Source organism: Euprymna scolopes, chromosome 9 (assembly GCF_053919585.1).
Source record: "Euprymna scolopes isolate OS-2025 chromosome 9, ASM5391958v1, whole genome shotgun sequence".
In the NCBI taxonomy this organism is placed as follows: domain Eukaryota; kingdom Metazoa; phylum Mollusca; class Cephalopoda; order Sepiida; family Sepiolidae; genus Euprymna; species Euprymna scolopes.
This window is the reverse complement of record NC_136490.1, coordinates 150,452,518-150,465,445: the sequence shown is the minus strand read 5'-3', so window position 1 is coordinate 150,465,445 and position 12,928 is coordinate 150,452,518. Positions and strand designations below refer to the sequence as shown.

Here is a 12,928-nt window from a genome sequence, read left to right as displayed (position 1 = left end):
TTGTGGACCCCAGTAGTCCATGTGGATCAAGGTTGGGAATCGCTATCATAAAGTTACAATAATTTTGACAATTGAATGATTCTTACCTTTCAGAAGTGCTTTTAACACGGCCATGTCGATGTCACGGGCAGAATCCTTGGATCCCATTTCAAAGACGGTGATTAAGTTGGGATTTTCCAGTGAACCACACACAAACGCAAGCAGTTTTTCAGCATCAGCGTCGCCGAATTCTTTAATGATCTTTTCTCTCAGGTCGCTTTTCAGCTGATCAGAAATGAATCTGCAACAGAGAAATGGTAAAATGGAATTAAAACAAATCATGTTTCTGATTTTTTTTTTTTTTTTAGATGAGGATTGATTATTCGTATTAATTAGTTTATCCGGACTACTGTTCTCATATGGAGTGTTATTTTTTACAATATTTCGGTCGATGTAAACTTCGACCTTCTTCGAACTTGGGAATCTTCCTGTCCAATTCTGTGAAGATTCTCACGTTTGAAAAAAAGGTTCCCGTGTTCGACAAGATACACATTTAACATAACACTCAATAAGTTCAAAGCCTAACCAATTAAACAATACCTTTTGACAAAGTTCGATTTTATTCATCAACATAGTACCTTTCTTGTTTAATAAACCGATTTCAACGCTTCTCTAACAGTTCGATCATTTTTCATTCTAGAACGATTTCTCTGTGGTCTCAAAATAAGCTTTAATTTCTGATATCACTTATTTATTGAAGCCAAATATTATTTCATGGAATATTGATACAGAAGCAATTCGAAACACAATTAATGTATGTTTGTCAATTTTTAAAACGAGGATTTATTATTTCTATTATTTGAATTCTTTAGATTACTGTTCTTACCTTAAGGGTTATTTTCACTACGATTCAGTCGATGTAACCTTCAACCTTCTTCAAACTCGGAAATCTTGGAGTCCAACTCAGGAATCTGCTCAGAATTTCGAACAGAACCCTTTATTTACTCCACAGAGATAGCTTGTTCTCGTTCCATTAGCCATGGCTAGGATGTTACATCGACCGAAAAATTCAAGATGAGAACAGTAGTGCGAAGAATACAAGTTACATGCACAATTCCTGTAAGTTTGCAATCGTAGCGAGTGACACTGTGCATAGTCTTGGTGAAAAGGCGCTTTTTCCCCTTCATTTGTGGCCGATTTTGGTCATTTCTCCATTCAAACACACCAATAATGTTATACAATATTTGTTATTTAAGGTTCTTCATTTCTCAAGGTAATGGATAAGCTAAACACCTAACACATCTTCAAATCTTGCCTGTTGATATTTGGACGGCTTTCGCATGCTGTTTAGCTGACTACCGATTTCACTGAGAGATCATTTCATATTTAATATATTAAACAGATTATTTGATCAAATAAATATGGTCGAAAGAATCGACCGAAATATCTTGATCCAGCTTTAATAATGTATTTGTTTTTCATTATTTCTACTAGTCTAGTGACTTGCTTATCTACTTTTCACACGCACACACACACACACACACACATTCACACTCGCATATTATATAATAGATACAAGATAAATTTATGAAGATATATGTATGTATATATATATATATATATATATATATATATATATATATAATTATTATTAAATAATTATTTTTTCTAAGACTTTTGTTGTTAAAACAACTTATTCGATGAAAGAAGATTTGGTGTTTTTTTTTCTCTTCATTCTTTTGGTGATATTAGTGGTATTTTTTTTCAAAAATGTGACCAAGTAAGTCTATTCAAAATTCGCACTAACCACTCAATCTACACCGATTCAAACTTTACGACAACTGTAAACAACATCAGACCTATACGATTATTCACCCCCAAGAAGGTTAGACCGCTTGGGTTTACGGTTTACGCCATCGACAAAATAAAGAGGAAAATCATGTTCGTTCTTTCTTTTCTCTCTCTCTCTCTCTCATATATATATATATATATATATATATATATATATATATATTTGGGAAGTGAAATACAAATTACCATTAGCGTATGAAGCGATGCTGTGTCAACAAATTGAGCTTAGGTACTTTGGACAATGTCAAAACATTGTTAATTCACCGCCCGTATAGCAGCAGCCGTATAGCGCAACGGTTAGAAGCTCCGACTGTCATTTGGGCGATCGGATTTCGATCTTGGCTTGAGGTAGTGTCTTGTCTAGCCGCACTATATATATATATATATATATATATATATTGTTTTGGAAAATTGTCAATAAATCTGAGGGGGACATTTTTAAGCTAAAAAAGAAAAAAAAAACATTCCTTGTATTATGAAAGAGAAATAAATAAGATTGTAAAATATTTTCTTATGAAGGGGGTCATCGAGACGTCACTTCTATTAGAAAGGTTCCACGAAGGTAAAAGGGTCGGAAAACACTGTGCTAATGGTATGAAATGTTATGCGTCTTTACCTAGTACTGTTTGGTTCCTCTTCTCCTGATTGATATGCATTTTGGTAAGCATATGCCATGATGTCCGCGGCCCTTCCGGATCCCTGCCAAGTAAAACCAATATGGCGCTTACATTCAAATTCAGTAAAAACAATATGGCGCTGATTCAAATTCAGATATTCAATTTCATAATGAATTAAGAATACTTATGTTATGAAATATATATTTTTGCAAGTGTTGCCATATCATCTGCCAACATCTCACACTTTTATTTTTCTTTAACCGAATCCCATCAATAGCACTCATTACTGATTCATTCCATTTTCTCATCACCATGAAAAAAATGCAAAAGTTGACATGTAGCATGTTTCTATCAAATATCATTACTTACATCCCAAATTATCAGATTATTAAGAAAAGATAGTGCAATAATTATAACTAACCGGTTTACCAGTCATTTCGATTAAATTAAAAACTCTAGAAAAAAAGTGATGCCTCACTATAGTTCTATTTTCTTGTAATAATATATCTCAAGCAGTTCTCCACATTTGTCTACAAAAATATTTATTTTTTTCATTCACAGACGCACTGATTATTCTATTGAAAAACATTCTTTTGTTTGCTTATGTGATGATGTTTTCAACTACCGTGGAATTTCCACGGGTTCTGCTAGTTACCATTAATACGCAAGGGCCATAGGGGATTAGGGAACAGATTTATTTGAGGCATCCTAATTGGGAAATTGTGCAAGGATGTTTTTGTTGTTTAAACTTTTTGCACGTCGGTACAGTCGTGGAAACATAGAGGGCATTCCAAAGGCAAGCAGTTCGAGAAAAGAAACTATTATAGTAGAAACCTTTCCAATATTTTGTTTTACTTGGGATTCACCACTTATCAAGGCTAAAAGTCCACTCGAGGATAAAGGTTAATGAATGTAAGGTAATTATGTAAGTTCGGTAAATTGATTATTTAAGGGGACGGTTCAACAAGAACTTGTTTACATTAGACTTGAAGACTACCATACTGTAGTCGACCTGGAAGCAGGCTAATGGAACAGTGTCCACGAGCGTGCATTTCTAGGAAAGAAGCTGTGTTCATGGAATATGTGTTAAGATTTACGCACAGATAGAGGGTGGGGGAAGCTGTTTGTAGTGGTTGTAGCTAGTTGAGCGTTTTCGTGAAAGTTTGGCAAGGAGGCCATAGATTGAAGCTCAGACAAGTATCTGAGAACTTCTACAGTGAAAGGGTGGAATTTTGCTTCTTGTCGGATTGCTCGCAGATTTTTATTTTTAGGGGGCATTGTGAAACTATTCAGCCTAACATTCACAGGCAACATGAATTAGAATAAATGCATTAAGGATATTGGCAAGACTACTGTAGTAAACTGCTCAACTTTCCTCAGTCACCCATTAGACATGATCCGAAGTGACAATATATCTTGTTTGGGGTGAAAAGGAGCAAAAACAAGTTTCCCGAAGCACACTCCATTGAAGTATTTGAAAACAAGCACAAAGATGCAACATATGGCGATGGGACAGAAGTTGGAGATTAAAAGATAGTGTGGGCCCCATTGGTTTTGGGATTATATTCTTTTGAAACCCTGTACAAGAGAGAGGGACTAGTGGTTAGTACACCTGTTTAGATGTGGCAGCAATATTCCGTGCAATAAATTAAATCATCCATTTATTGCACTGTTCTGCTAGAGCATCTTCATTGCATATATGTGCGTTCGTTTTCTCCACGTGCTGAAAATAGAGTGTGATATCATAATCGAAATGAAAATTAATAATAAAGGTCCAAAGAACGTACCCATAGAGCACACTCGCATTAATGTTGTCTTATTTTGATGTACTACTATCCAGGATCTTTCTTTTGATTAAAAAGAATCTGATTATAACAAATATTCGTCTAGTAATACATTACGAATAAATTTCCATGAAAAACCTCCTGCCATGCCTTGTCAAAGGCTTTAGATATATTCAGCGCGATTGCTCTAGCTTCATTTAATATATGATATTCTTCTGAAATATTATTCGTTTAGTGTGGTATAAAATTAGCATAATTAGATTATTTTAAAACCTGTAAAAGTGGTCGACTATAGTAAAGAGCAACCCGAAGGTTCCATTTCATTAGTTGCTACACTGAGGTTTAAAGGAGGGCGTCATTCCATTCCCAACTTGCCTTCGGGCTTTCGCTTATAATACTAAATGTTTAGCAAACAGTTATCAAGTACCATTTTTAAAGTCTTTGATATGACTCGACCGAGGATCGAACCACAGTTTCCCAACACATTAGCGAACACGCTTATCATTTTGCCAAATCTAAGTAAAAAAAAAAACAAACTTTTTCCTAAACTTTACTAACAGGTTTTATGATTGTAGTGAATGTTTTTGGTGTATCTCAAGTAGTTTGGTGTCCAACTTCTTTCAGTTATCAAAGAGTCCCCGCCCACCGATAGACTTACTACACGGGGTTTATTTCAACTTGTATAAAAACGTTTAAAACAACTTAAAGACATAGAACTTGACAAACCTTTACAACAATCACTGGGTTCTTATGATAAACAGAGTTATAGACGGTCTTTAATGTTCCTGGGCCTCCTTCCACCATGACTACAACAGCTGGAATGGTCACATTTGCCGCCTCTACGGAGAAAACAATTTTAAAAAATGGCATCAGTTGATAGAGAGTCGATGAAGATAAAAGTGATAAAAAGAGCTCATCGCACAATGAGTATTTATCGAACTCTAATCGTTTTTTTATATAAATAAAACAGGCGGACCAAAATACATAAAAACAGTGACTCATAACAATATTTTTGGATTTATTTGCATTCGAAATATGCAAAACTTTCTAACACGTAAAGACATGAAAAAAAGCAGACTTACTTTTTTTTTTAATTTTCTTTCTTTGAAGATTGTAATGCTGGTTATAGGGCAGCCAAACCAGCTGCCAACATTGCCCTGCTTTTTATTGAAACCAACCGAAAGCTCTTTTTAGTATCCTCGTTGTTCCCTTAAGTGCAATTGTCTGGATCTCTTTTGCACTTGATTCAGCAGGAACATTAGTTAGGTAGGACTTCAGGTTCTTCTTCATAAGCCCTGTGGCACCTGGTAAGATTCCAGTTTCTTTTCATATCATACATAATGTTTTCTTCTGCTTAAATTTAGTTTAAAATTTAAGTTTAGTTTTAATTTAAACTAAATTTAAGCAGAAGAAAACATTAAATCTCAACAATTCTTTTATTTGCACTTTTTCAATTTTCTTATTTTATTCTAGCTGGGGATAGAATATCTTACCAGATGCCAGGCACTCATTTACTATCTCATGCATTTTAACCGAGAGATCTTTTTAAGATTCCAAACGTCCCTCCAAGTGCAATCGCAGTTTTTGTTTACTAACACCAATAACAATAATCCAAGGTAATTTTTTTGACTAAACTCTCCATTTTCTCAAGTTGTTCACCACTAAAAAGCTATGCGCTTTTATAACTTGGCCATCAAAAGTATTATTGATCAAAAATGAACATACCTGAAATTTTCATGTTTGAAATTTTTTTTTCTAAGTTGGTTCTGAACTCAATTTCAGTTCCAAAAATGTTTTGTGTTCCATTGTCGACAAGGATGAAATGGGAATGATTTGGATCTAAAGGGCTGACACCTTGCGAACTTGCTTCTTTGATATCATACTGAGCCGGCCACGAACCCTTTTGAAAAAAGAAGAAAAAAAAGACAACAAAAATACACAAACACTCGACGTTAAATAGACGAAAAATGTACAAATAAAATGTACAAATAAAATGCCCAATAGAAACACACAATATATTTTCTTTTGCATCAATTCACCCCAAACAAGGCACAAAGCCACTTAGTCATGATGGGCTACTATTTGGGAGCAGATTTACAGCGATACTATTTAGGGAGTTGGGCAGCAACATGTCTGTTCACATTACACTTGAATTTCTGCATGTCAGTACAGTCAGGGAAGCAGGGGCCCGAGAGGGAATTCCAAAGTGCAGCAGTCCAAAGGAAAAAAGCTACTCGAGTAGAAGGCTTTACGGTATCTAGGGATCTCTACAGTGTAAGGGTTGGATGTTACTGCTTGTCGGGTTTGTCGAGAGTATTGTAATCGTGGGGTACTAGTGCTCTGAGTTCGTCAGAGCACTTGTCATTGAAATACCTGTAAAACAGGCACAAGGCTGCCGCGTTTCGACGGGCTGAAGTTTAGCAAACATTAAGGAGACGAAAAACATATACAGATAATAAGCTTTGGTGACAGAACTTAGAATTATTTTGCGCATTAAGGACTAAAACATTCGAGGATAAAGTTTAAGGGGATGTATTGTCAGTTGAAATGCTGGAGAATAGTACAAAAAATAATGAATGGAATGAACAAAACTGATTACTCATGAGGACGGTTTATAACAAGTATGTGTTTTTATTGGAAAATAATCATGTTATAATATACAGAATAGTAGTACCGTGATGATGTATTCCAGCAATGAGAATTGTTTTATTGAAATAAACTATGTATATTTATATTTCGCCTGACCCAATAATAAACGCAATTTTTATCCAGTTGTGGCTGATAGATGAGTTCTTGATACGATTGTTCTATAAGGAGGAACCAAAAATTAAAGCTCAGTAAAGCATTTTCCATGGCAATACAGATTGTACAACACACATGAAACAGCCGAAATCTTAAGAAAAATCTTTGGATGCGGAAACTAATCCACATAAACAACACTAATTAACTGATAATGACCCTTCTAGAGTTGTCGAACTTACTTTCGAGTTTGCCGGGCTTAACTGCAAGACTGCCGTTTTTCTTACATGATACGTTAGGTGTGTCAGAAACTTCGTGAAAAATATTGAATAATTCGACCCCCTGTCTTTCCAAGCTTATAACTACTCGAAAAATGTAATGCAAACCCTATTTTTTTTTCACTTAAAGGCGCAAGGAGCAAGGTTTCATTTAAAAAAACAAACAAAAAAACAACGTGATTTAAAAAAAAAAGGTTTTAAACTTCGATTTTACAAGTAAATTTCTAAAAAACACTTTTTTTTATTTTAAATTTGAATATATTATTTACTGATCTTAATAGCCTCATAATTTTTGCTGCCTTTATTTTGTCATTTATTCTTCACATTCAATGAGCGATGTTTCTGACAAAGATTGAAAGAGTGCCGTTTTCTTGGTTAGAATCTATTAATAGAACACTTATCGTAGGTGTGTTTGACCTTGAAGTAGAACTTTTTAGCTTTTTACGTACAGTGGCTTCATGCTTTGTCTGCAACGATTCTTATAAAAAGATAAATTTAAATAAAAATAAAACGAAAATATAAGACGTGCATCGTACGAGCCCAATATAACTGAAACTACTAGAAATCTTATAAACCGACCCTCCCCCTAAAATAACAAAAAACATAATCATGCAGTAGTACCAGCCGAAGATGGCGCCACGCAGAATGTTTGTCAAAAAGTTGAGGATGATGGAAAGACCAAGGAGAGAGAGAGAGAGAGAGAGAGAGAGAGAGAGAGAGAGAGAGAGAGGGAGCATCAATCAAAACTCCACTGGAATGGTTCGGCAGTATTGGAACCTTAAGGAGGTTTGTTGCCACTCAAATATCAAAGAAAGCTAACGGTTGTTGCTAGCAGTGCATCAATGGTAAACGGCTCTTGCAATAATCCGAATGATTTGCAACGGTTATCGAAAGAGGTGGAGAGTTCTAGAAATCCGAGGAGAATTATTATTATTTATACTCCAGAGAACAGCACTGATCATTGTCAGTGAACAAGCATTGATAATAAATTGTGCGAAATAACAGTAGCAGTAGTAGTATTAATAGTAGCAGTAGTAGTAGTAAATTGTGACTATATATTTGTATTCTGTTCTTCAGATTATACCTACATTTTTGTATCTTGAAGCTTCTGTTATGGTGCCAATGTTGGAAAGAATAAGGAGAAGACTCGGAAACAGCGAAATGAATATATTAAACAGAAAATACAAAAACTCCACTCAACGGAAGGACAAAGTAATCTTACAACTGTCTCTCTCTAAGTTTGCTGAAAAGCAGACCCTGGTCACCGGAAATTATGTCAGGAATAGTTCATGGTCAGAATCTGTAAGGGGTGCCACCCCGACAAAGTCCTAAAATAAAAGGTCCGTGGTTCATAAGGGGAGGACATTTAAAAAAAAAATAATAATAATAATTGTAGTGGAGTCGGGAAAAGTGAAAGTAGGAAAACACGATGACTGGTGAGAACACGAAGAACATTTATATCGAGAACAGGATTCGTGATACAGGAAGATTAGTAAATCCGTGGAGAGTCGTCTCTGTACGACATCCGGATAACTCTCATTAAGCGGTCTATACTTGCTGCTTATATGGTTAATGGATAAGTCCATCTTAGTGATTATAAGGGTGTTTATGTCCCCAAAACAATAATAAATAAAAAAAATAAATAAAAAATATAATCAAAATCAAAATAATAATCAAGAACACTTTAAAAATAACTTTACTTACATCTTTGTCAATTAGATCGCCCTTGTTTTGAACGCAACCCCACGGAGCAATGCCGATGGCGACAACTTTATCTCGTCCCGATAAAGTAAAACCATAATCTCGAATGGCTTCACCGACATGTTTCATTACTCCTGCATTTAAACCTGCACTTGTCACCCACGCACCTGTTAGAAATATATAAAAAAGGGCAAGTAAGGTTGAAAGGTAAATACAGAGGCCCTCAGTGTTAATGCAGGGGTCCAGCCTGGGCCCAACTCTCTTCCTGATCTACATCAACGATCTCCCAAAACACATACTTAAATCATTCGTTGACATCTGTGCTGATGACACGACCATCTATGGCAACACATCAAAGGCCGTAAATGACAAAGTTCTCTCTGATTCTCCCTCTTCTGATCTTGAGCGCGTGGTACAGTGGGGGAACAGGTGGCTGGTTACTTTTAATGCATCTAGAACTAAGCTCCTATCTTTACATCATCAATGCTCTGAACCCCCTCTGGCATCAATTGAAATGGATGGCTCTCCACTAGGGGAAGCTCCATGTTTTGATAAGCTTCTTGGATTGACCTTTACTCCTGACCCAAAATGGAACACTTACATCAAGTCTATTGCCAAGGTCGCTGGAAAAATGTTAGGATCCTTCTACCGCTCCAGAAGATATCTCACTGTTGTTTCAATTCTCTATCTATATAAAAGCCAAGTACGTCCAAAGATTGAGTACTGCTGCCACATCTGGGCAGCTAAAAAAATCTGCTAAAAACAGCCTATCCTGCCTTGACAGAATACAAAATAGGCTTCGTGGCTTAGTGGGGGATGCCCTTTTCTCTTCCCTGCAATCTCTCTCCCACAGGAGAGATGTTGCGAACCTGTCTTTGTTTTATCATTACTTCCATGGCAACTGCTCGTCTGAGCTCCAATCCCTGGTCCCCTCTCGCCAATCTTTCACGAAAAACACCTGTCTAGCTGAAAACACCGTGAAAAATTTTCCCCACTCTTTATCTGTGCCAAAACCAAAACGTAGATTCCATGAACAAAGCTTCTTTCTTAGAAGTGCACGCCTGTGGAACTCTGTTCCGTTTGCCTGTTTCCCACCTGACTACAACTTGGATGTCTTCAAGTCCAACATAAACAAATTCCTGATGAACCGCCCCCTTAAGACACTTTATCAAATCTCAACACTAACGTACTGCACACGCAATAACCCTTATCCCTGAGTGGTTTCCGGGCCTTGATAAGTGGTGACTACCTTGTAAAAATAAATAAATAAATACACACAAATGATTTTGTCGCCTTCTTTACAGGTGAGCATTTAGAGTTGTAAGTCATTTTAATTTCAAAAGAGAAGAGAACAAAATGGCAGTATTAATCTAAAGAAGCTTTGAATTATAAAAGACCAAAAGCAAAGTTTCCGGTAGCAAATCTGAAAAAGTCTTGAATTGTAAAAGCTTGCAGATGAAGAGGAAGAGTTCTTCCCGCATGAAAATGAAAAGTTCTAAGGGGTTTATTTTATGGAGTGATTCTGGTTTCTGATTGGTTGGTAGCAGAGCGTGGCTCCATCTGGTTGGCCAGTTCTTATCACTCATCTATAAAGATAACTTTCCAATTTTTTGTAACCCTATCCTCACAGCTGTACCAAAAATATTGCAACAGAACACTATTAAATGTTATATTTATGAACTAATGACAAACTTTAAAAATTACATCTTAAACAACTATCACATATTGCACAAAAATAAATAGAAAAAAGAAGAAAGTAGAAAAATAAGGTGTCACATGATATACTTACAATTACGTTCATAGATAATTATTTTTTCGATAGAAATCAACACACTAGTTTCTACTTTCTACAAGATAGAACGATAAAGTTGTCGCCCTAAAGAAAACAGCACTACAGCTTTATTTTAAAACTTGACAAAATCAATTCAAGTGACTTGATTATATAGTAGAGTTGATATTGATTCAATGTAGCTGCCTTAAGTCTCAATCACTGCCTCGGTACAGGTCCGGAACTGGGAGCATGCTTTTTCCACAAGCATCATTGGGAGCTCAGTGAATACTCGGCAGATGGCAGCGATCAGGCTGGCTTTGGTATTGTGGAGGGGGGATCATGCTGATCATGTTCTCGACATCTGACCAAACGAAGTCGTCTAGCAGGTTCAGATCAGAGGAGAAGGGGGGCAGTGAAAGGAGGGTACAAAGTCGTTGTACTCCTTCTGAAGCCAAGCCTAGGTTTCTTTGGATTTGTGGACCGGCACTCAGTCCTGCTACCACACCCAGAGTCTGACAGCGGCCACCTGATTGCCCCAGGGGATCACCACACTTTTCAGCACATCCAGGTACACTTTGGTGGTAACTTTCAACCCGACTTCGAAGATGTGAAGCAGCATCATGTGGACCTCACTTGAAACCACACCAAAGATCATAAGCGTTAGGGTTAGAAACTTTGTTTTCATCACTCTGGACATGTCCCTGTTATTTGTGGCAATCCAGCGATACATTTTGAAGGTGCTGGCAATGGTCCTGTTGTCATAACTTTGATCGGTAGAGAGCATGAATTGTACAGCAGCGCATCTCCGGTCTCGCTCGTTGAACATTGTGTCACTTTCAGATATGATTGAAGGCTCATATCGTTCTTAGTATTTTTACACAACTTGCAAACTAGATGGTCTGCAAAAAAAAAAAAGAAAACTGAATGGAAATGGAATCATGTCGTCTTTTCTATGGCGACAATTTTATCGCTCCACCCTGTATAAGAAAGGAGCCAAGGTGACAAAATCAAACAGTCAACCAGCTCTGACCGTCCTTTTCCAGCTAGGAACTGAGGAAAAAAAAGAAACGAAGCTATCGACTAACATACATATGATGTCACAAGCCTACAAGAGAAGAGAACTTGAATACCTAGGAGAAACTGCCCTTAAGTGTCTATATGTCAGAACAACCTGGCATGAGAATGCTTTTTGCTACAAGTAAACCCTGACTAAATATTCAAAATAACAGTATTCAAAGGCCAAAATAAGATACTCTCGGAATAACTACCGTACATTAGCGTATACAAAGAATGGTGCATGTTCTCTAAGTGATTTTTTCAATGTTAACAGCATTAAAATAATTGTTTAAGATGAAATTTTAAAAGTGGTTTTACAGGATTCCGCTACACTAGGTAAACTATTTTCCATGAATCTGGTAGGACAAAGAAAGCACAAGAAAATATACTAGAACGTAGTGTAATTAGTGAGAGAGAAATTAATGTTCATATCATCTTTACTAACGTTTGCAAGATGAAGGAGAACTTTTATGGAATATTCATCTATGTATCGAACATAGAGATCAATAGTTAACCCCAATATGAGGCTCCTTACTTTTTGTGAACTTTGACTAAAGTAAAATGTTTTTATTTATTTACCGTTATTTCACTCCAAACAAGGCACAGGGCCACTTAGTCGTGAAGAGCTGTTATTTATATTGATATTTAGGGAGTTGGGCAGCGAGCTGTCTGTTTACATTACACTTGAATTTCTGCATGTCAGTACAGTTAGGGAAGCAGCAGGTGTCGGAAGGCAATTCCAAAGTATAGTGACCCAGGAAAAAAGCTATTCGAGTAGAAGGGTTTACAGCATCTAGGGATCTCTTCAGTGTAGGGGTGGGATTCTGCTCCTTGTTGGGGTTGTCGAGGGTATTGTCATCGAGGGGGTACTAATGCTTGCCATTGAAATACTTGTAATACAAACATAAGGATGCCATGTTTTGGCGATGGGACAGAGATTGGAGTTTAGTTGATAGTGCAGGACCTGTTAGGTCGGCGACTCTTTTTAGAACCCTGTTTAGAAGCGAGAGACTAGTAGCAAATGCACCGACCTAGATGTGGCAACAATACTCCAGGCATGGGCGAACCGTAGCCTTGTATATTCCCAGGTGTCACTAGCCTTTTAGCACAGTAGAGAGAGCTCACCTCTCTCGCAGCAGCCTTGGCAATTAC

The 12,928-nt window shown here is 36.8% G+C and overlaps 1 protein-coding gene across 7 annotated transcripts in view; it reads right to left on the bottom strand.

Annotated features, from left to right (window-relative positions):
- Window positions 1–12,928, bottom strand: part of LOC145284908 (transient receptor potential cation channel subfamily M member-like 2) — a 297,757-nt gene that overhangs the window by 126,576 nt on the left and 158,253 nt on the right. For all 7 annotated transcript variants that reach the window (XM_080133985.1, XM_080133987.1, XM_080133990.1 and 4 more), the window contains 5 exons: window positions 8,953–9,116; window positions 5,957–6,131; window positions 4,958–5,070; window positions 2,447–2,529; window positions 87–280 (listed from right to left, as the gene is read on the bottom strand). In XM_080133985.1, the coding sequence (XP_079990111.1) occupies window positions 87–280; window positions 2,447–2,529; window positions 4,958–5,070; window positions 5,957–6,131; window positions 8,953–9,116 (729 nt within the window). The remainder of the gene's footprint in view (window positions 1–86; window positions 281–2,446; window positions 2,530–4,957; window positions 5,071–5,956; window positions 6,132–8,952; window positions 9,117–12,928) is intronic.